General features: G+C 38.6%; 2 protein-coding genes across 8 annotated transcripts in view; both read left to right on the top strand.

The window, feature by feature from the left end:
* Nucleotides 1–12,542, top strand: part of LOC125688256 (uncharacterized) — a 494,473-nt gene extending 481,931 nt beyond the window's left edge. The window contains exon 2 of one of the 2 annotated variants that reach the window (XM_048934057.1): nt 11,159–12,542. In XM_048934057.1, the coding sequence (XP_048790014.1) occupies nt 11,582–12,289 (708 nt within the window). In that variant the 5' untranslated portion in view covers nt 11,159–11,581 and the 3' untranslated portion in view covers nt 12,290–12,542. The remainder of the gene's footprint in view (nt 1–11,158) is intronic. The other variant, XM_048934058.1, reaches the window with a different exon arrangement.
* Nucleotides 1–24,243, top strand: part of PCLO (piccolo presynaptic cytomatrix protein) — a 318,968-nt gene that overhangs the window by 210,271 nt on the left and 84,454 nt on the right. The gene's annotated exons all lie outside the window — the stretch shown is intronic.

The raw sequence follows: 24,243 nt of genomic DNA on the forward strand, positions 1-24,243 counted from the left end.
TACTTTATCTACTTTAGATACTTTAGATACTACTTTATCTACTTTATCTACTTTAGATAGTAGATAAAGAAGTATAGAGGATGGCAAAGAGAGAAACTGCTGTGTTAGGTAGTAATCTTCTACGGTTACATATGAATGAAGAAACAAAGAAACAAACAAATCTGCAACCAGCAAACCAAAAAAAAAAGCCCCAAGAAAACAACAGCACACATTTGACCGCTCAGAAATGTGACTGAAATATGAAAGATGCAGAAGTATGAAATATTTAGCAACTTTGAGTCTAGGGGAGTCAGAAAGTGAAAGCTGAAAGACAACTAGCAGGTTTGTGGTTCATGTACAATTCCTTGTGCACAAGAACACAATGTGCAGTCTGCATAAACCACATAAACTGGAAACATCTTGAGTTTTATGCTACCTGCAATGCTTCCTCTGAGGGAAATGCAAATAAGGCTAAAGATCAGAGACGAGATGGCTAATCTAGGGAGATTATGAACTCTACTTTGGTTGTCTATTATAATTAAGATGTTTGGATATAAGAAATATCATATAGAGGCTATTAGACTGTTAGCATCACTGTTTAGTCTGCAAAGTATTTTTGGATTATGAGCAAAAAAATCCAGAAATAAAGCAGCTTTTTCATTTTTTATCCAGGTAAAAGTGGAAATTAGCCAACTTCCAGAAGCTATTCCATCTTAGCCACGCCTCATGGATGTTCTTTGTATGCTTTCAGCTAGTAATTTTTCAATCACAATTATCCAAGTTTTTTGTGCCTTTCTGGCATCAGAAAGAGGTGACATAAATCCTCATGGAAGGACAGTGGGACATGTAACTGGGCTGCTTAGCAGTCTGAAAAGAGCAGAAAAAATAAAAGATTTTTATGCAACTTTTTCAAAGTACTTTTGGACTAGTTTGGATTCCCCCAGGGGCTGAAAAAGACTAGACCCAATTTCCAAAGTTTCCTTTGATGAAGGAAATAGTACGTAATGTCTGTTCATCTTATTGAAACTATCTCTTGTCATATCATAGACATACTTTGGATGTTGCTTGGAAAATGGAGTGTGGCTGGAATGGTCATGGGTACCTAAATAATTTGAAAACCTAAACAGAAGTAGTAAGTCACAATTCTTCCCCTACTCCTTTTGCCCCACTTCCCTCTTAATCCTGAATTACAGATGGACTTAAATGTAATACTGACTGGTCTTGGTCATCTGTCAGTGGGAAGATCAGTAGGCAGCAGATCTTAACCATGAGTTTTAAGAGACAGTAGTGAGAGCTGCTTGCTGCTTAGAGAGCTAAAATTAGAAACATCAATCAGTGCATCACAGTGAAGAGATTTCCCAGTCTTCATGAAGCTAGGGACAGTGAACAGCCAGCATCACTTCTTGTGTCTCTCTGATAATTACAGTCCTGGCAGAAGGTAGATAACATGATGAAGCTGAAAGATAATGAAATGAAATTAAAAGGAACACAAGAAGGGAAAAAAAGATTCTCAGAAAACTTTGAATCATCTTAAATTAAAAGAAGCAGTCTTTCTGTACTGCATTCCTGTTTTGTAGTTTGACTGCTTTAATTTATAACTGCACTGGAGGAAACAAAGAACTAACTTTTCCTCATTCTCTGTAAATTAGTTTTAGTGATTTATTGTGCTACCTGTGCTTATTCCGTGAGGCTAGAGGAGAGAAGTTTGCTTGCAGTTCATTCCCTGGGCTTCAGGCTTAAGTGTATATATCTGAGCAGTATTGACTTAATCAAAGAAGCTGTGAACAAAATAAGAGGTGGTGATTTGTTTTTTGTTTTGTTTTGTTTGTTTGTTTTGTTTTGTTTTGTTGTTTGTAAATATAAAATACTTTTGTGTAATCTAAACCAAAATATAGAAAGAAAAGTTACTGGGTGCTCATGATTTTTTTAAAGGTATGGGAATTAAGCATTATGTTTATATATATTAGAATCAGTAATGACCAGGCCTCTTGCAATAGGCAGTTTACAGTGTTTTCACTCCTGCAGTTAGCCCTGTTAAACTAGTATAGATCACACTTTCTTTATGATCATGAGTCTGCAAATATCTTGAACAACTAATTATCGCTGAAAGTCATTGTTGTGGAAAAGTCCTGTCATACAAATTGTGCCAGGAAATTGGATTTGTTATAACAAATAAATAAATCCATCAAAATATCTCCTTAGGGAATTTCTGCTTTGTCTTAGGTAGGAAAGTCTGATTTATAAAGACAAGCAAAATAACGTGGATGCTTCAAGCAGATAGTAGACCGAGACACAATGACTAAATATTCCAGAAGTAATGAAGAGAAGAGCAAAGACAGAAGTCAGGCTACAAATATATGTCAGAAAATTTATAAGAGAAGTTATGGAAGATTAGTCTTACAAATGTCATTACTGATATAACTAGTTTTCAGTAACATTCTACTAAAATCATATTTGAAAGCACTTCTCTCATTAAGTACTCACATACAACTGTGGAGTTATAAATCAGTAGTCAAAATGCTTTTGAGAGCTGGTTATTATCAGGACCCTGATGGATAGCTCATGTCAGGAAGAAAATCCAGGTATTTCTTGGAAAGAGCCTTCATTGCTTCCAAAGAATGTTTCTGATTTGGTCAACACTGGAGGAAAATAGAGTATGCAGAGCTAGCTATGTGGGCACAGTGGGGATTCTTATCTGGAGACACAGTTTTAGTTGCTGGGCCCAAAACATTTAGGGGAAAAGTCTCCCCAGGGATTATGACAGATGAACAGGTGAATGGCATTCTCCAGATCAAGTTATACCTGATACTAGAAAATAATAAAGGCACAACAAAACTAGACCTGTCAAGATGCATAGTAGTTACTGCGGATGATAAAAGAGTTTTGAATTTTGACTTGCATAAAAAATCTCTGCTTCTATTGCTCTGATTCTCATCTTCTGCTGACACAGACAGGCTTCTGTGTTTCTTTTCAAAGCAACCAAGTGCTTATAAGTGTAAATCTTCCAGTACCTAAACCAAGACTATCTTGCTTTCCCTGTAGAAATCAGCAAATCACACTCCTGTCCCCAGTGACTCTATAGAGAAGTGATGTATTTCCTTTAGGCGAACAGGCTCACTGGTAACCTAAAATGTAGATATTAAGTGCCTACACTGTGCATTCAATAGAACATCACACAAAACAAGAAGCCTTTGTTTGTTGTTTTTAAGGAACAGTTACTCTTTGGCATTCCAAGAAGATTTTATTATGGAATGGGAAAGACTTTTTCTGTAACAGTGGATTGTGTTGTTTGAGAAAACTTGGACCAGGAAGGTGAAAATGTCCTGACTTTGCTTCTTGTTGTGCACACTACTGTGAGCTGAAAGTAGCAGGCTGGGAATTTACTTTAAGGTGATTTTAATAGGGAAAAAAAAAATCAGTGAAATTTGTGAGGGCTATCTTGAAGTACAAGTGACATATAGCAATGTCTTCTTAGATCATATTCCTTGCTCCTGGGTTACAAAAACTGTGTTAAAATATTTAGCAAGTCAATAAAAATATGTGCTGCCACTGAATATCTCAGAAGTAGTGTGTTAGTACTTTGCAAGATGCTGCCCAGACGTGAAGAGGCCTATGAGGATCATGTTTACTTGCCAATGAAAATAGGTAGTAGCAAGCAGATTTTCTTCAATTACTTGTTATATAAAAATATTTTATAGATAGATGTTTACTCATTTGATTCTTCCAAGATGCTAGAAATCTTCTGAGGACTTTTAACAGTTATTGACAATTTCCTGTGAAGAAAGGAGGACTACTGAAAATAGGTTTTCCAACAGTAGAATGTTATTTATCCTTCAGATGGGCTTTGCACATGGTAATATGTAAGGCTTGAACACAAATTTCAATGGTTGATTGTAGAACTGTGCTTTGATGTTTTTAAAAGTGATGTGATCATATACATAAGGCCTGTGCTTTCTGAAGTATTGAGTAATAAACAGAGAAGGAGAAAAACAATTTTTTTTCCTAAACTGCTTAAATTAAATCCACCAATCTCTGAAGATACTAAAGAAAAACAAAACAAAACAAATAATACAAAAAGAACCCTCCCCTCTCCAAGATCAAAGCAAAATCGGAAACAAATAAACAAACAAAAAAAAAACTGAGTAAGCAAGCAATTCCAGAATTGTTCCTAGGTTTTATAATCTGCTTCATCTGGTATCAGTTGCTTTACAGCTTTACAGAGGAGGTGCTGAACTGGTCTGCGCTCTGAACTTATGAGACCTAACAATGACTTTCTTACTCATTGTTAGAAACTCAAGCAGGAAAAGCAATTTTCTGCAAACACTTTTGCAGTATAGTAAATTTCCAAATTGGAATATTATGTAAATTAACAGAGAAAATGAATATTTTAAAAGTCAGATTAAAAACAGAAATCCAATGAACATTCTTAAACAAACAAACAAAAAAAAAACCACCAAAACATAATGATGTTATTTTAAATTGCTTCTATTCCACAATCTAATTAGATTATCCATAAAGAATGGCTATAAAAAGTTTCCTATGGAAATCTTTAGTTTTCCTTGAGAGGAAAGGAGCAGGTGATCATATAATTTGACAGAAAACAGGTCAAAACTTTGTTGATTAAAAAACACTACTCTTTATCCATATTTATTGTTTTAACATTTATACGTATTTGAGGCTTACCAGTTAAATTAGATGGCTACAACTTCACACTTTTATATTAAAAAGCTGAAAGAAAACACTTAGCGTATAACTTAAGATGTATATGAAATTGAAGCCCCAAAATGTAAATTATCTAAATTATAAGTAGCTAAAGTTAGATACCATTAAACAGAAAAAAAATCAAATCTTGTTTTTGTTCCAAACAAGAACCCATTCCAAAATTTGGAAAAGAATAAAAGTGAATCTCTAGGCTTCAATTAAACTCATTCCAAGTAGTTAATAAGAAATCTTTTTGTAATTTTGAAGTTTCTAGTCCCACAAGTGTTGTTGCAAAAAGATGCCCAATTCCTTATGGGAAAAAAAAAAAAAAAAGTATGCTCTGCTATTATTTTTCTATACTGATTCTAAAATATCTGACCAAGAACTTGTTGAAATCTATATTATTTCTGTTTGTTTATAATTGGAATGTGCTTCAGATCTGAAAGGAATAAAAACAGTTTGATAACTGTTTGATAAGTACAGCAGCAAGCATAATTCTATTAAGATTTCTGGGCTTTATACTACAATTGAAAACCTGAAATTACATTATAGGTGCATCAGTGTGTTCCAGGTAACTTTTCAAAATGCTTTTGCTATGTGCTTAGATCTCATAATTTCTAGAAAAGTGTAATTTGTTGCTTGATTTGTGTTATTGTGAGGCTAGAGTGATGACACTAACAATGTAATTGGAAAAGAATGGGCTTTAGAATTACGTTCAGCTCAGTAAAACAGTAATAATAATCTTGTGGTAATAATTATTTTCCTTTGATACTGGGGATCAGATTTCATGCATGATAGTACACTGAGGGAGCATTTCAAGTCTGAGAGTCCTGACATTTGCTCTCCTTGGGTATAACGCCAGAAACAACTGGAATATAAATGGTAAAAAGGCTTGAGGCAAAGAGACTGATCTTAATGTCTGGAATACATGGGAAGCAACTAAGTTCTCCAGGTCTAAGCTCTGATAGTCGCTGAAAGGACACAGTGAATGTTTTGGAACATTCATTTGCATTTGGAACATGTAGATTTTAACAGTGTTTCCAGATCATCACATATAGATCAAGATGATCTGACTGCTTTTATGTAACAGGCAGGTTCAGTGCCTGCCAAGTGAATAGGAAACCTTGATTCTAGGCCTTCCTCAGCTCAACTGATGTTCAGTTGCTGAGATAATTTAGCTTCTAAAAGAGCATGCACTTGATGAGATCAATACTAAATTCTTTTAAAAATGAATAAAATCTATTTTGAGTTTAGATCTTGCTCTTCATTTTGGAAATGGTCTTTCTTCCAAACCATTAACCCTATTATTTACTGTGATAGTTAAGGCACTTTCTGGGAAAGTTCTACATCTTTGCCTTGATTTTTATTCCGTCAAAAAATGATTTTCAAAATTTTCAAAAACAATTTTCAATTATAACTTTTCAGTTAAGTGCATAAATAACAAGGAATGGGAAAGAAAGGTGGAATCTGCATTGTTTTGCTACCTCTCTATATGAAGGGTTTATAACAGTGCAAGAACGAGAATTCCATTCTGGCCTTAATAAAATACATATCTATTAAATAAAGTAAAATTGTAGAATCATTAAGGCTGGAAAAAACCTCCAAGATCATCTGGTCCACATGTCCGCTTACCACCAATGTTTCCTCACTAAACCATGTTTCTAGAACAACATCTACACATCTCCTGAACATTTCCAGGGACAATGGACTCCATCACCTTCCTGGGCAGCCCGTTCACACTAGTTCAGAGTGTAAATTTTTCCTAACATCCACCCTGAATCTTCCTTGGCACAACTTGAGGCCATTCCCTTTAGTCCTTTCACTAGTTATGCAGAAGAAGAAGCTGACCTCCATCTCACCACAGCCTCCTTTCAGGAAGTTGTGGAGATCTACAACGTCTCTCAGCTCCCTCAGTTGCTCCTCATGTGATTTGCACTCCAGATTGCTCACAGCTTCATTGCCCTTCTCCAAACACACTCCAGGGCCTCAATGTCTTTCTTGTAGTGACAGCCCACTACACTCAACATAGTACTCAAGGCGCAGCCTCACCATGGCTGAGTCCAAAGGGATGATGACCTCCCAGTTCTTCTGGCAACTCTGTTTCTAATACAAGCCAGGATGCCATTGGCCTTGGCTATATGAGCATACTGCTGATGCATGTTCAGCTGAATGCTGACCAACACCACCAGATCCTTTTCCTCTACCCAGTCTTCCAGCCACTATACCCCAATTTTCCTGGGGTTATTTGTGGCCAAAGTGAAGAACTGGCACTTGATCTTATTGAACTCATCCCATTGGCCTCAGCCCAGTGATCCAGCCTGTCCAAATCCATCTGTAGGGCCTTCCTACCCTCAGGCAGATCGACCCTTCCTCCCTTTGCAGATTGTGTCATCCTTTATGAGGATGCACTCAATCCCCTCATCTAGGTCATCAATAAAGATACTAAACAGGACAGGCCCCAGTACGGACCTCTGGGGGACACTACTAATGACCAGTTGCCAGCTGGATTTAACTCCATTCACAACCACATTCTGGGCCCTGCTCTCCAGTCTGTTAATTACCCAGCGAAGAGTATACAGTGCAAGGTTTGCATCCCTAGGTAATAACACTAATGCGGAATTTATCACCCTTATTGATTATTTATTACAAAATATTAATTTCAACACATTTTTTAATACATTTCTCAATAGAAAGAGAATTTCATAGCTTGAAAGTAATGTAGTCTTCATTAAAAAGATGAACATATGAAGAGATTCAAAAGTATTAAAATAATGTTTATCCATTAACTAAAGCCAAAATTCTTGCATATTTCCCAGTAGACCCATGAAAAATATCTTATTATTTATTTCATTGCTTTCAGTCATCATAATGCCATGGGTTCACAGATGCACATGATGGTCTTAGAGGTATTATCCAACCTTAATGTTTCTAGGACATATTATCATAGAATCACAGGTACAGTTAATTATGTGCTGGGTAAAAACATGAACAAGTTACATGTCTTCTGTTTTTTCAAGGGGATACCATAACATTTTTGCCTTTGCTAAGTAAGCTTCTTAACTGAAAATGAACCAGACTTTGCCAACTCTAATTCAACTGAATTAGAGTTTATTTGAACTATATTGCCATTTGTACAAAACTAACTGCACAGTCACAGGCTGAGTATAATAATTGACTTGAAACAAAGTGCCATATAATGTTGAAAATGTTTAAGGCTGAACAGGAGAACCAATACATTAAATTGTTCACTGGAAAGATATCCTAGATAAAACAGTATGTTATTTTTCATGTTGATTGTAGCTGTGGCTTTCTCAACATCCCTTCATGATTTACGGCTTCAAAGAATGTTATAATGTCATCCCCAGTTAGAAGGTAGTTACTCGAATCTGACAGTCACAAACATTTCCACTGTGAAGTCTGGTTCTAAGTTGCTCAGTTGTTAAATTTCCTATCTGTTTTTCTGTTGATACTGGCCTAGTGGTTTTTATTTATGTTATAATACACTGTTTTTGGCTGTGATGTTTTGCTACACTGATTGTGTGAAAACAGATTATTAACTATTCTCTCATTTGTGCATCTTTAACATAACAAATAGCAATGAGATATGTACCACACAGAGCATACATAATAAACTTTTCTCAGCGACAATGTTCAGTTAGATCTCAGGTATAATAAATAAAATGGTCTGAGAACAATTCCATGTATGTTAGGAGGTCCACAGGACTAATTATAGGACTTTATGTAAAGCTGAAGTGTTTTATCTATAGATTAAAATTAGATATTGGGCAAAAATTCATGAATTTTGAGAGCATCCAGAAATGTCTACTGTGATGTTGGCTTCTCTCATTCAGTATTGCCACGCTACTGTACAAGTATTGTGATATTCCAGGATACTCCAGCCTTTGTTATTGAACGTACACTTGCATTAGGTGATTTTCTTCTTCAGCACCTGAATTCAATAACATTCATAAGTTGTTATCTGTCATTTTCCTAGAAATTAATGTTGAGATGTGCCAAGCAAAAGTCAGAGGCGCTGAACAATTTATTCCTCAGCTAGCATGACTTGGAAACTAGATCTCAGTGTGCTTTTCTTTGTGGCATTATTTTACATATCCCTGTTATTCCCCAAAACGCCTTGTTATGAAACATAAAATTTCTTAAACATTATTTTCCGTGAAACTGTAGAACACCCCGGCTGTTTGTAAGTATTGCTCATTCCAGCTGAATTTTCCTTTAATTAAATCTCTGTGCAAGGTGTAGGTTTTCTCCAACTGATTAGCCAGTTCTTTGAAACTTATACTGGCCATGTCTAGTAATCCAATTTGCCTACAGACTGCATTTATCATTTACTGCTAAACCAGCCCATTTGTTATTGCCATAAATCAGTGTTAGCTTAATAACTGGCAGGGAGTAATTTCCTGAAATTTCATAGTTGTTTTGTGTTTGCTTTTCCCTTATTTAGGAGAAAAATAAATCAGATTGCTTAGATTCAATAGCATTGCAGTGTTAATTTCTTTGACTGGAGCTGGAAATGGATTAAAAGAATCACCTGGTAGTAATAAAGACTACTACAGGAGTCAGCCCTTAATATGCAGCAAGTGATACAATGACGTTTACTAAACTGTTTCACTTAGGGTAACTGATTTATATATGTAGGTTTTCAACTTTGCTCTGGAAGGGATTTAAAGGTACCAAAGAGAAGTTGAATTTCTTAGAAGCAGTACTGAAAATGCTAAACATTATTACAAATATGAGATTTTTTACTGTGTACTTTGACCTGTCATTTAAATCTGCTAATATAAGTTTTGATAAATAAAATTAGGAAGCAATTTCGAAAGTATGTCAGTATAGCTCTGGAGTTTGACTGTTTGGGTTCATTGATATGTTATCAATGAACAGATATTATTACTCTACAATTGCTTTGGGTCTTAAAATGATTTTCACAAAAGGGCTTTCTCACTGATATATTGCTATGTGACAAATATCTGCAAATTAAGAGGGATTTTATTAATCTGTTTACAGTACTTTAATCCTTCTTTTTGATTCTGAGCAGTCAGTCCAAAATAAAGCATTCTGAGTGACTTTACAGAATGGCTGAAAATTTCTGTTTAGGTCTTCATTTCGGTTCAAACAGTTTGAGCTCTACTCGGCTCTTGCGAAGCCCCATCAGCAGTACTGCATCCAGGCCTGGGGACCCCAACACAGGAAGGACGTGGCGCTCTTGGAGCGGGTGCAGAAGAGGGCCACTAAGATGATCAGAGGGCTGGAGCACCTCTCCTATGAAGAATGGTTGAGGGAACTGGGCTTGTTTAGCTTGGAGAAGAGAAAGTTCCAAGGAGACCTCATTGTGGCCTTCCAGTACTTAAAGGAAGCTCATAAATAGGAAGGGGAATGGCTGTTCATGAGGGTGGATACTGATAGGACAAGGAGGAATGGTTTTAAACAGAGACAGGGGAGGTTTAGGTTGGATCTCAGGAGGAAGTTTTTCACATAGAGGGTGGTGACACACTGGAACAGGTTACCCAGAGAGGTTGTGTGCCCCAACCCTGGAGGCATTCAAGGCCAGGCTGGATGTGGCTCTGGACAGCCTGGTCTGGTGGTTGGCAACCCCATATATAGCAGGGGTTGAAACTAGATGATCCTTGTGGTCCTTTTCAACCCAGGCCATTCTATGATTCATTGATTCTATGAATAATAACAACTTCTGACCTGAAAAAGATGTGGAGTGAAAAAAAAAAAGAAAAAGAAAAAGAAAAAAGAAAGAAAAACAACCACCTATCCACCTATCTTCTTCATTACAGAGATACAGATAAAATATTTTCTGTTTTTCATGATTAAGGTTATTTATAGTGCACAATGATACAAAGTAATGAGTCTACAGTTCCATGTTTACATTTGAATGTTGAGAATAATCCTCCTGAAATACATTAATTATTTGATTTAATAACTTTAAATTAAAGTGAATTTTATTCAACTCCCTATGTAATGTTATTATGCTTATGCCAATAAATTCTAAATGTGAGGGATGTTCTCCTCAGGACTCATAGCTGCAAATCCCAAAAGATATGCTAATAATAACTGAGAAATATTTAGACTTACAAAGTCAGTAGACTGCCTTAGAAAGGGTATAAGTAGCTTTTTGAGTGAGAAGAAGCAGTACAATCTTGGAGCAGTGGTGCTTGTAACATAATTGTTCCTTAGTCTTTGGAATTGTAAGGATTTTCTGTGTCGTTGTTTTCATAAATCTATTCATAAAAGGCCAACAGGAATAGATCAGAGAGACAAACATGCACATCTACAAAAAGAAACTGGCAGTTAGAAAGAGAAGGGGTCTGGATTCTTCTTACATGCTTACTTGTTCTCCCTTGATCACAGAATCACAGAATCACAGAATCACCCGGGTTGGAAGGGACCCCAAGGATCATGTAGTTCCAACCCCCCTGCCTAGCAGGGCCACCAACATCCACATTCAGATCAGGTTGCCCAGGACCCCGTCCAACCTGGCCTTAAACACGTCCAAGGACAGGGCATCCACAACCTCCCTGGGCAGCCCGTTCCAGGGCCTAACCACTCTCCTAGTAAAGAACTTCCCCCTAACATCCAACCTAAATCTTCCCTCCTTCAACTTAAAACCATTTCCCCTAGTCCTGCTGTTGTCAGCCCTTTTGAAGAGTTTACTCCCCTCCTGGGTGTAGGTTCCCTTCAGGTATTGATAGGCTGCAATGAGGTCACCCCGCAGCCTTCTCTTCTCCAGGCTGAACAAGCCCAACTCCCTCAGCCTGTCCTCATAGGGGAGGTGCTCCAGCCCCTTGATCATCTTAGTCGCCCTCCTCTGGACCCTTTCCAAAATCTCTATGTCTTTCTTGTACTGAGGGCTCCACACCTGGACACAGTACTCCAGATGGGGCCTCACAAGAGCCGTGTAGAGAGGGACAATCACCTCCCTGTCCCTGCTGGCCACCCCTCTCCTGATGGAGCCCAGGATCCCATTTGCCTTTTGAGCTGCCAGAGTGCACTGCTGGCTCATATTCAGTCTCTCGTCCATCAGGACCCCCAGGTCCTTCTCTGCCGAGCTGCTCTCAAGGACCGCTCCTCCCAGCCTGTACAGGTGCCTGGGGTTCTTCCGGCCCAAATGCAAAACCTTGCACTTTGCCGTGTTGAACCTCATCAGGTTCACCCGAGCCCAGCCCTCCAGCCTGTCGAGGTCCCTCTGAATGGCATCCCTTCCTTCCACCGTATCAACCGCACCACTCAGCTTGGTGTCGTCAGCAAACTTGCTGAGGGTGCACTCAATTCCCTCATCGATGTCATTAATAAAGATGTTAAAGAGCACCGGTCCCAAGACAGACCCTTGGGGGACACCACTTGTTACCGGCCTCCACCTGGACATAGAGCCATTGACCACCACCCTCTGTCTGCGGCCTTTCAACCAATTGCTTATCCATCGGGTCGTCCACCCATCAAATCCACTTCCCTCCAATTTGGAGATGAGGATGTGGTGGGGGACCATGTCAAAGGCCTTGCTCAGGTCCAGGTAAATGACATCGGTCGCCTTCCCTTCGTCCACCAATGCCGTCACTCCATCATAGAAGGCCACAAGATTAGTTAGGCATGACCTTCCTTTGGTGAAGCCGTGCTGGCTGTCTCGGATCACATGCTCATTCTTTATGTGACCGAGCATGTTGTCCAGGAGGATCTGTTCCATGATCTTCCCAGGCACGGAGGTGAGACTCACCGGCCTGTAGTTCCCCGGGTCCTCCCTGCTCCCCTTCTTGTATATGGGAGTGACGTGACCCTTCCTCCAGTCGTCCGGGACCTCACCTGACAGCCACGACTTCTCAAATATGATGGAGAGCGGCTCGGCAACCACCTCGGCCAGCTCCTTCAGGACCCTGGGATGCACGCCATCCGGCCCCATAGACTGGTATTCATTCAGTCTAAGGAGGCACTCTCGGACTTGCTCTGCCCTTACAGTGGGGAGGGGTTTATCTCCTCGGTCCCCACATAGAGGTTTGGGGATGCAGGGTTCAGGGACGTGAAAAAGACTAGAATCCTGGCCACCAGTGAAGACCGAGGTGAAGAACTCATTCAGCACCTCGTCTTTCTCTTCATCTGTTGAAGCCAGTTCTCCTTTTAAATTTACCAAAGTAGGTACGCCCGTTTTGGCCTGTCTCTTCTGGGCAATGTACCTGTAGAAGGTTTTCTTATTGTTTTTCACGTCCCTTGCCAAGTTCAGTTCTGCCTGCGCCTTGGCTTCCCTGATCCCACGTCTGCAAGTCCGGACGGCATTCCTGTACTCTTCCCAGGTGACACAGCCTTGTTTCCAGAGCTTGTACACCCCTTTCTTCACCCTCAGTTCTCTCAGCAGGTCCTTGCTGAGCCATGCCGGTTTCCTACCTCGCCTGCCCACTTTCTTATTCAGCGGAATGGAGACCTCTTGTGCTTCCAGGAGGGCCTCTTTGAAGAGCCGCCAGATCTCCTCAACATCCATGTCTTTGAGGGCAGCGCGCCAGGGGATCTTGGCCAGCAATCCATTGAGTAGCTTGAAGTCTGCTCTTCTGAAGTTCAGTGTCCTGGTCCTGCTCTTTGCCAGGCCCACATCGCTTGAGATCACAAACTCAACCAGGGCGTGGTCGCTGGAGCCCAGGCAGCCTCCAACCTTGACGCCTTTGATGATCTCCTCAGCGTTGGTGAGCAGCAGGTCCAGCAACGCTTCACCTCTGGTCGGTCTGTCCAATACCTGAACCAGAAAGCTATCATCAATGGATTCCAAGAGCCTTCTGGAGCTCTTGCAGCTTGCCGTGTGGTTTTCCCAGCAGATGTCCGGATGGTTGAAGTCCCCCACCAGGACAAGAGCCCGTGAGCCAGACATCTCACGCATCTGGAGCAAGAAAGCCTCGTCGACAGCCTCCCCTTGATCAGGTGGTCTGTAGTATACCCCTAACACCAGCTGACCTATATTTGTCCCATCTCTAATCCTAACCCACAGGCTCTCAACCTGTTCCTGACTGCTTCTCGTAGGGAGCTCCTCACAGTTTATCCAATCTCTGACATAGAGAGCAACTCCCCCACCCCTCCTACCTCGCCTATCTCTCCTAAAGAGTCTATAGCCGTCGATGGCAGTATCCCAATTGTGGGAGTCATCCCACCATGTTTCTGTGATAGCAACAAGGTCATAACTTCCCGAGTGCATCACAGTTTCCAGTTCCTCCTGCTTGTTACTCAGGCTGCGTGCGTTGGTATAAAGGCACTTCAGCCGGGCTATCCGTCTCGCCACTCTTGATGCTCTTGATGCTCTGTTCCCATCCCAAACAAGCTCAGCCTGGGAAGGAATATGCCTTGGAACAAAATACTTCAAACTCACATACCCCGATGAGCAGGTTTCAGTAGTGGATACAGGCCCTGTTGTTCTATGAAGGTAGGTTTTCAGGAGTACTATGGGGCTTATTGCTCCTCCTTCTAAGGACTTCTCACCAGGGCAAGGAGAAGACTCCTAATAACATTTTGCGTAATGGTGCCAACTGTGCCCAACGGTGTTTCTTTAGCATACTTGTTTATGAGCATATATGCTGCACAAGTGAGACAGGCCAGATTAGAAAATGCACAGTAAACTGGGACAGATCTATGCTGTGGAATTAGGGTACAATAGCTACATTATGGCAGACATAACGTGCAGAAAAGCGAGCAGTAGTGCAGAGGATATGAGGGTAGTTAGTGCTAAAGCAAAAGATTTATAGATCTGTGTGGAAAGCAATGTGGTGAAAAGCAATCTCTTATTCCTCATTAGAATCTATTTGCACAGAAAAATTAGATGAGTACTATTTATTTGCCTCACTGCAATGACAGAGCCATTTAGTAGTGCTGACCAGTCATATAAATGAATAGAAAGTTTGATTATTTCTTAGTTACTACATCATGTGCTGTACAGAAATCCATGAAATTAACCTTTAAGATGGCACAGTAAAAGGAAATGAGTCATTCAAGGAAACGTTCATCAGTATGTGAGCACTGAGCTTGCTAAATTACTTCTGTCATTGTGTGGGTGAAGTGGAATCAATCCATATAATTCATACATTTGCTGCTCATATGCACAGTTTGGGGACTACTCACTAGAAAGAAGCATTGACATGTCTAAATTCAGCAAAGTTTCATGTTAAGTTTATGGATTATATTTTCCAAATGCATCTGAAGGGACTGATTAGAAGAAAACAAGATGTTCTGAGATATGTTGAAGGAAAGGGTAAACGGAAGCAAAATTATTGGCAAGAACTTTCATGACTACTATTTACAAGGAAGCAGAAGTAGCTTTAATTTTAGACAATACTAAATAAAGGAAAATTTTTCATCTTTTTATTCACAGATCACTGTACTATTCTTCGATGTGTCAGGTTATTTCAGTGGCAGCAATTCACACAGTGGAAGCTGACTGGTTTAGTTGAAAAGTAGGAGTTCTCTTCTGACTCAGAATCTTCAAAGAGCATGAGAAAAGAAAAAACACTTCCCACTGTTTAGGAAATAGGAAAGCTCTAAAGAAGGAATGAAAATGCCTTCAAGTACAACAATGACCCTTGTTGAGTGTGATGCTGCCAGAACTGTAGATGTGATTAAAACAGCGTCACAACAGACTAACAGTTACAGAAGGGTCTGGATCAGACATGGCAGTGAAGCACACTGACATTTCACAAGTCAGTGTCATTTCAGAAGTCCTGCTGCTGAATGCTAAGGGAGAGCTAGCTTGGAGAGAGATACCTGGGAAAGTACCTTGTGGCTGCAGCAGATAAACTCCTTTCTGCTTCCTACACTTTCTATACATACAGAAAAATTTGGTGCCACCTAATGGGCAGCCCTCAAACTCCTGAATTTCAAGTGTATTAAACTATACAGGGACACTTTTGCTAGAGATCTATAAAGACCTATATTAGTTAATACTTCAAACTAAGAATTTCTAACTGAGCATACATAATTATATATCTTGGGATATCATGCACATGGTCTAGGAGTGAATACTTACCAATCCCCACAGTTGGTAAAAAGACTTCTGCATTTCTTAACTTTAAATTTAAGAAGGGAGTGAGGGGGCATGGCGGTTTGGAGGGAGAGAAGCTTGATCATTGTCCAGCTGCTCTGATTTCATAGAATGTCCAGGGTTGGAAGGGACCTTAAAGAACATCCTGTTCCAATTCCCTGCTATGGGTGGGGTTACAACTCACCAGATCAAGCTGCTCAGGGGTCTATTCAAGCTGGCCTTGCACACCTCCAAGCATGGTGCATCCACAGCTTCTCTGGACATTCAGTGCCAGTGCCTCAACATCTTCTAAGTTCTGGTATCTATTTTTTGGTTCTCCATAAACATTCAGCAAGTATGAGTGTCAGTGGGTGCCGTTTTTTCCACATGGAGAAATTCAGTTCCATGCTTTTGCTTCATTTGCACTTCCATGTCAGACACCATTTGGTCAGACTGCCCCTCTGTTGCTGTCGGTTGCACCGAAACAAAATATGACAGAATGTTCATGGGAAGGTTCAACCTCTATTGCCATGCCACCAACACCTACCTCTGATGTCATGGTCAAACATCATTAAATAAGATTTTGGAGCAGGCTTCATAGTTTAGCCCCACCCAGCTCTTTGTCCTACCACCATCTGCCCATGTAAAACTCTATGGCGCTCCTGTAGCAGGTAGCTGTTTAAAGGCAGACATCAAAAAGTAGAATGTCTGTATGATCAGACTAGCAGTTGTAGCATGTCCCAGAAATACCAGATTAAACACATATGTCTAATTATACAGATCATAGAATCATAGAATTACCAAGGTTGGAAAAGACCTCCAAAGTCATCCAGTCCAACATCCACCTATCACCAATATTTCCTCACTAAATGATGTCCCTTAGTGTGACATCTACACATTTCTTGAACACCTCCAGGAATAGTGACTCCACCACCTTCCTGGGCAGCCCATTCCAGAGTCTGACCACTACTTCAGAGAGTAAATTTTTCCTAACATCTACCCTGAATCTTCCCTGGCACAACTTGAGGGCATTCCCTCTAGTCCGAGAAGAGACTGACCCCTACCTTGCCACAACCTCCCTTCAGGTAGTTACAGAGAGCTATAACATCATCCCTGACCCTCCAGACTAAACAACTACTGTTTCCTCAGCCGCTCCTCATAAGACCTGTGCTCTAGACCCCCTCACCAGCTTCATTGCCCCTCTCTGGATAAGCTCCAAGGCCTCAATGTTTTTCTTGTAGTGATGGGCCCAAAAGTACGGAAGGTGTGACCTCGCCAGAGCTGAGTACAGAGAGAAAATTCACCTCCCTACTGCTTTTGACAACACTATTTCTCATACAAGCCAGGATTCCATTGGCTTTCTTGGATACATGGACAGACATATAGCTATATATGTATATGCATGTGTGTGTGTGCAAGTGTCCTTGTAAACATACATACAGTTGTAGTCATATATGTGGTTTTGTATATGACCATGACATAGAAAGTATAATATAGAAACTCCCTCTATAAGTACAACACAGTATCAACTCCTACTAATTAACCCATAGTATCTTTTACTGCATACTAATGTATAAGTCTGCTCTCATAATTCAAGAATAATGATATTCTATGAATTACATGGTATGTGATGCCATGTCTCCTGTTGGTCCTGTCTTCTCAGTAGTGTCATCCCTAACCAGACTGTGAGCAATAGGATTAGAATTACAATTAAGACATCATTCCCATTTCTCAACTGCCAATTAAATCAGCAGAACAAGTACAATTATTCTCAGTATGATGAAATTCAATTCATAAAAGTGCAGGCTTTGTAGAGATGTGTTTGTGAATGAAGAAGGTTTCCATTTGCAGTTTATATTTATAGTTATTTGGGACACACTGTGTGTTCAGTTCTTTTCATCCCCCTTGAAGGAAGAGGTATAGAGCATAATTTAGGAGCAATCCCCCAGGACTCCAGGCAACTGACAAAGAAGGAATAGAGTTTGCAATTATATTTCTACTGCCTATGAGCTATTGGAATTAATTGGGAAAAGTTATTAGACTATTTATTTCAAATTATGTTATATATATATATATATACATATATACATACCTACATATGTATATATACATATTCAAGACAATATTTATTACCATCTGTAAAAAAAAATCAAATCGAATTAACATGGATCATTAATTTTAAAGAAAGTAATTATTAGCTTTGATGAAGATAAACAAATTCCTTTGAAATGCTGATGAGTTTATAGCAATTCTCCGGGTACTTTTTACCTAAGGAGAATTACTCAAACTCTTTCATCTTTAAAGCGTACAGTATCATTTGCACTTCATTTTATTACCTTTGGTATGTTGGTAGGATTTATAGTTGCAGTTAACACTTTTTATTCTTGTTTATGTATTTTTTTACCTTATTTATGTCTGTTACGTATCTGATACACAATGCTTCACAATTATAATTGTTCAGTTTTTAAGATACAGGTTTTTTGTCTTTGTTGATATGCAGTACAAATTTGTGTTTGACCCTACAGAGTTGAAATGTCAGTTTAACACTTTCGTTTGTCTGTTTAAAAATTAAGCCTGATATTTCACTTGTTACATGCTTTTCAGGGCAAATAGGCCATTGCAATAGCTAGCAAAGCTAAGAGCAGATGCAGTGTTGAGAATTCAAAAACAGTTCTGCATCTATATGTGGATTTGATGAGAAATATGGACCAGAGGTTGTTGTAGAGCTATTGTATGGTTGGTAGGTTAAAACTGTCAAAATATCAAGACAGCTTTTACTGCTGTTGCATCAGGACACATTTGCCTGTATCAGCAATATCAGTGGAACAGCAGGGTGGGCGTTTGCAGCCACTCTGTCAGCACCGCCCAGGCTGTGGGTGCATCCTTTCAGCTCCTCTCCTGCCCCTATCCACTCACAGATTCATCACCCAACTTCTAATCCTTTGGCCCAAGAAATCTCAAATCAGCTCTTGTAGGCTGTATTCTTCCATGAGATCTTTAACATACATTGGTGCATGCATAAAAGCACTAAAGTGAGTTCACAAGGCTTGTAAATGAGTTCTTAAACAACCAGCACTTTTGTTTGTTGCCAACCACAAGCAGGGTCTTCTCATTCTTAAAATAACAACTTCTCCCTTTCTTTCTCTAGAAGGCCACAGATAGGATAATATCCCTATATTTACAGATATCAGTAAGAACACGTATTATCATCGCCTTGTTCTTCTTCCTTCATATACAGTCAATTCAATATGTTAATGATGATCATAAGAAACACACAAACATGCAAGACTAGCTAATAAGAGATCGTTTGTTTTGGTGTCAACAGTGAAAAGAAATGGAAGCTGCTGCTAATCAGTATGCATTTCAATGCTAGTATGAGTTTGCCATTATCTTGATGCATTTAAAATAAATAAATACCTCAGTTCACTAAAGCTAGCAAGCAACGAATGCAATGTGATTGATTGTTCTGACTGCCTTATCCTTAGTTGCCTTCTAACAGGCCTGCCCACATGAGATCCAGGTATAGGGCTATGTCTGAGACTGAAGGAGAGCAGAAGCCTTACTCTGCACAGTTATCTCATGCTTCTTACCCTTTCCCAGCCACCACCATGTTCACCAGCTCTCACCTTTCCTTGCACTCACTGCTGCTCAAGAAAGTCAGGCAAAACATCACGCTATCTCTTTCTGTGCCACTGCCTGTGGGTACCTACCTCAGGCATCCCTAGATTTCCCTGGAACTAGTCTCCATCCATCTCCTAGATCTCCATTGTCTTATCCACTTTCCAGATCTCTACTCTGTTTGGTGTCTTTTCCTCATTCTGTCCTGGAACTCTTTTCCAAGGAGTGTTCTTTTTGAAACTGCTTCTTTTCTGCATCCTCTGCTTTTTCTGAGTCAACTAGTCTCTGGTTTCCATAATCAAAATAAGCCTAAATGCAGTAGCACAGCGCATGATTGGCCGATACATAATTTCTTCTTGTTAACTGGAGGACACAGGAAGGGTCACTTCCTTTTTATCCAGGTGTTAGCAATATTTCAAAAGAGACCATATTAGTTGCAGTTAGCAAGCACCAGGCATCTGCTTGAGAGTTCAGAAGTTCAGTTTTAAACATTTGCACATCCCTCACGTTCATCCAATTATCTGCTTCCTATTAATAATGATTATTATTAACAGTAATAATCCTAAGCACTTCTTCTAGTTCTGTTAGAATAAATTAAAAAAACACATTTATCATATAAGTTCCCTCCAAGAACCTGCAGTTTAATGGGATTTGCTATTGAAATTAGTTTTGCAGTTTCCATGGAGAAGAGATGTATCTGGCAAAATGTATACCTTATGCCTTCTGGGAATAATGTAAATCCAGCATGTGAAACAGATTTTTTCAGCAATAGAAAGACCCACCAGTTTGGAATAGTCAAATAGAAAAATTCTTGCATTACTTTTATTACTTTACTCTTTTTCTGCAGTTTCTCTCCCATTGCTATCTGATGTAGAATTGATTAATTCATCTTCACATTGTTTTTTTGTTTTTACCTACGCAGTTTTTCATATCAAATTCTTTTTCTCATATCAAGCATATCAAGCTTTCCATTAAGGCCTAAAAGCTCATTATAATAGAAAGAAAAACTTATTATAATATAAATAATAGTTACAGTATAAGCAGTAAGGCTCATTTTTTAAATCTTATGTGGGCACTCATATAAGTTGATCAGATACTTAACTGCTAGATAATCATCTTGAAAGTGCAGTATAACTTCAGTAACAGTGCATTCAAATTCCTTTTAGATACCCCTGCAGAGAATGGCATAATCATGGACCTAATCCTGCAACATTTATTCACAAGCGTATTTCTTTCTTCATGAATTTTGCATTTGTTACAGTGGTCCCTCTTTGTGAGAATAATGCCACTTCCTTAAGCAATTCCTGCAATTCCGGCAGATAAAAGTTGTGCAGATATGTGGGAAAAATAATTACTTTGTGTGACAGGTGCAAGTATATTGGACATATGTAAGCACCAGAGGATTTGCTTTCTAAGAAAGATAAAAGACTAATTAAAAAGGTAAAAAAAAAAGAAGTGATTTCAGTTGTTTGTCATGGACCAATCTCAATGATAGGACTGTAGTATGAGGTGTATAGCAACTGTTACTGAAGATCAATTCCCTTTCTCTGATTTTGTGCTGCAGATTTGCAAATTGCAGTGCTCTCTTAAGTATGGCAGTACACAAACTTCCATTCCAGCTCGACTAGATAGAGCGGTTGGAAGGGACCTACAGAGACCATTGAGTCCAACTGCCTGATCTTTCTGACTGCTTACAAAAGCAGGAGTAGAAACCTGCCATTTTTTTTCTTATGGTTCTTAATCCAGGCTGTGCTAAGAAACTGAGTAATGCTTGAGCTCCCAGAGAAGGCTGCTCTGAGAACTGGAAAAACTGCTCTGGGCAGCCTTAGCATGACATGAGAGAATCTAGTATCTCTGTTAAACCAGCAGTGAAATTAAACTAAAATTGATGTCACTCACCAGATGATCCTAAAAGTGGAGTTTGTATTTGACTTTATTACTGAGACTGAAAGAAAAGAAACATACCAAAAACAGAAATCAGGAAGTTTTTCAACTTTACTGAAAATGTGACTTGAAAACTTGTGGCTTCTACTACCTCTCATTTGTCTAACAGGGAGGTAACCTGTATTTCTCAACACTGAAAAATCCTAACTTTTTTTACTAAAATCATTTATTCATGTGAATGACGATTATAGATATATAGGCATATAAATTCTTAGGAATTATTATCTGATCCTTAACACATCACAAGTGCTATCACCTACAACTATCTTAATGTTAGTAAGATTGTTGATGCAAAAACATTACTAATGGTACCTGGCAAATCTCACTGTTACTACTACTTTCTATCACATAAGGAAAATGAGGCATAATGAGGCTAATTAGCTTGCTCTTGATAACCTGGCTGGTTACAGAGGAAGCAAAAGTACAACCCAATCTGTTAATTCCCATATTTCTCATTTTCTTTTTCTCATTGTTGCTTAGGTTTGACAAATCACTACCTATCTATCTATCTATCTATCTATCTATCTGTCTGTCTGTCTATTTATCTATTTATCTATGTAAATTTTTGTTTCTGATAGAATACTAATTTTAGATGACAAATAGGGGGATCAATGCAAATATTTTTAGATGTCTGAAAAATAAATATCTTACCTAAGCTTTTTTGGTGGTTCCCTTTTCAAACCACAACTGGAAGAAAGGTGCCCTGAGGGATGTAATTTGTCTCCAAATAGGGTCAGCTGAGATGAAACATCCTAAGAGTAGCTTGCCTACACAGCTACCAAGACATGAGGCTTAGCTTTAAACATCTCAAAATTGGTTTTTCGTCTATTAGCCCAAAGTGAGGTAAAAGTGAAAGGATGATTTATTTTTTTTTAAATATATAACTGCTCTTTCCTTCCTTCATGTATACTCCATGTTCTTTCTTACATTAAATATTCTCAAAATTGGATGAAAACAAAGTAATGTTTATATACATTACATACTTTTGTTCAGTTTATTGATTGTTAACCAGAAAATATTTAAACAAATATGCTCTGTATAGTTTCTATTCTGATCCTGAAACAAAGTATAATCTATATGACAGAAATTTGTACAAATGACAAATTAACCTCTACAAAAGAAGCTGAGCAAATGTTGATTAAAATCAAATCTTTCTAATACATAGAATTCTGAAGTTCTGCACTTCTGATAACTCTACAAAGGAAAGGTATTTTGCTGTGTCATAAGAAATCAAGAGTTTCTTAATATTTGGGAATATGATAGTGTTCGCTTCAGCAAAAACAATACATCTTGTTAAGAATCCATTTTAAAATGTATTTTTCCCTTAATTAGTTAACTAGCACATCCAGTCAAGTTTATCCAGAGCTGTTGATCTATTTGATTAAATACTAGGGCACCCATTTCCACCTCAGAATATTCCTCATAAAGCATACATTTCTGCAGTTCTGTAATTTAAGACCCACCTTCAACCCTTACACTTCTGCAATACCAGATAGCTGCTGTTGTTGATAAAAACTTCCATGAAATGATGGAAAACATGAGAATCAAACAAAAAGAAGTCTCCTTTTTTGGAAGAAAGACACATAGCAAAATCTACACCATTCTCATATTTTAGTATAGCTGTGCTCCTTCACTTATGCCTATGTCCATGTTAGCATAGAAACTGAAGCTGGCTTTCCAATGCATTAAAATTTTCTTCCTGAAAAAAAAAAAAAAAAAAAGAGTGATAGAATTGCTTTAGTTTCAAATTGTATATTATATCAAACTAAAAATTTAAGACTGAAAAAACTTTTTGAAATTTAAACAAAAAAAATGTATTTTCCAGCTACAAAATGCTACACTTTGTAAATGAGTCTTTAAATTGTTTCCATTATTATGAATCTGCCTATATGAAAACTCAATAAATTACTGAAAAAGTTAGCTCATCTTGAAATAGAATATGAATATATTGATCACAATGTAATATCAAGGATTATGATTATGGCATTATGAAGAGTATTACTTCCCAAAAAATTCTAATGCATATGCAATAGCAAAATAGATATAAGCAAGAGCTAAGAACTGCATAGCTTTGGCCAGCAATTTGTATTCAGTTTCCTTAGTTTTCAGGTTACATGACTAAAAACTGAGATAAGAGCAAGTTCTATTTTATATTTGAATAATCACATTGTGTCAAAAATATAAAATTACCCACAGGGTATAGGAGATGATTATTTGACAGAGTGACTCCTATTAGAACACATCAAGTAAAGATCTCATTCTATCCTTTATGACAGAGTGGTATTTTAAGGTCTTCAGTGATTCTCATTAAGAAAGCTCGACTTTTTACTCAAACAGTGGTATTTGCTCACTGTGAGTCACAAAAAACTTTCTGTTCTTGTTTGTATCTGACTTTAAGTGTCATTGCTATCCAATGCATAACAATGGTCTTTGCACATTCCTAGCACTGTCTGAGTGTTTAAATGATGGCAATAATTCACTTATTTTCTGGATTGGACTTCAGTTCCTTCGTGGTAACGTGGTAGTATACCAGCCATTGCTGCATCAAGCAAGAATGCAGATTTGGGTGGAGTCTTTGCCTTCAGGGATCCCCAACAAAAGCCGCATGTTGGGGATCCTCCGTTGGAAGTAACTTGCAGGCTTGGCACTGGAATTTGCATTCACTCAGTCCTGCATGTTAATGTTATTCTCTCATACTCACATTATCCTGAGTAGCAGGCTGTATGCATCCAGGTGGTTTATCCAAGAGATACTAGCAACTGAGTCTTCAGCTTCAAGGTTCTTATGCCTTTTGCACACTTGTAGAAGTTCATAGATATTATGATAATTTTCATCCCCCCTTCATACCTTTAAGTCTTTGAACAACTTTACTGGATTATTCACTTTCCTTTTTTTTTTTTTTTTTTTTTGAATTTACCTTGAGATCTTATGGTTTCAGACCTACTCTTTGTCTTTTTGCTTCTTTCTCTTCAGGTTGCACTTGGTTTTAATCAGTC

Source organism: Lagopus muta, chromosome 1, assembly GCF_023343835.1.
Source record: "Lagopus muta isolate bLagMut1 chromosome 1, bLagMut1 primary, whole genome shotgun sequence".
Taxonomy (NCBI): domain Eukaryota; kingdom Metazoa; phylum Chordata; class Aves; order Galliformes; family Phasianidae; genus Lagopus; species Lagopus muta.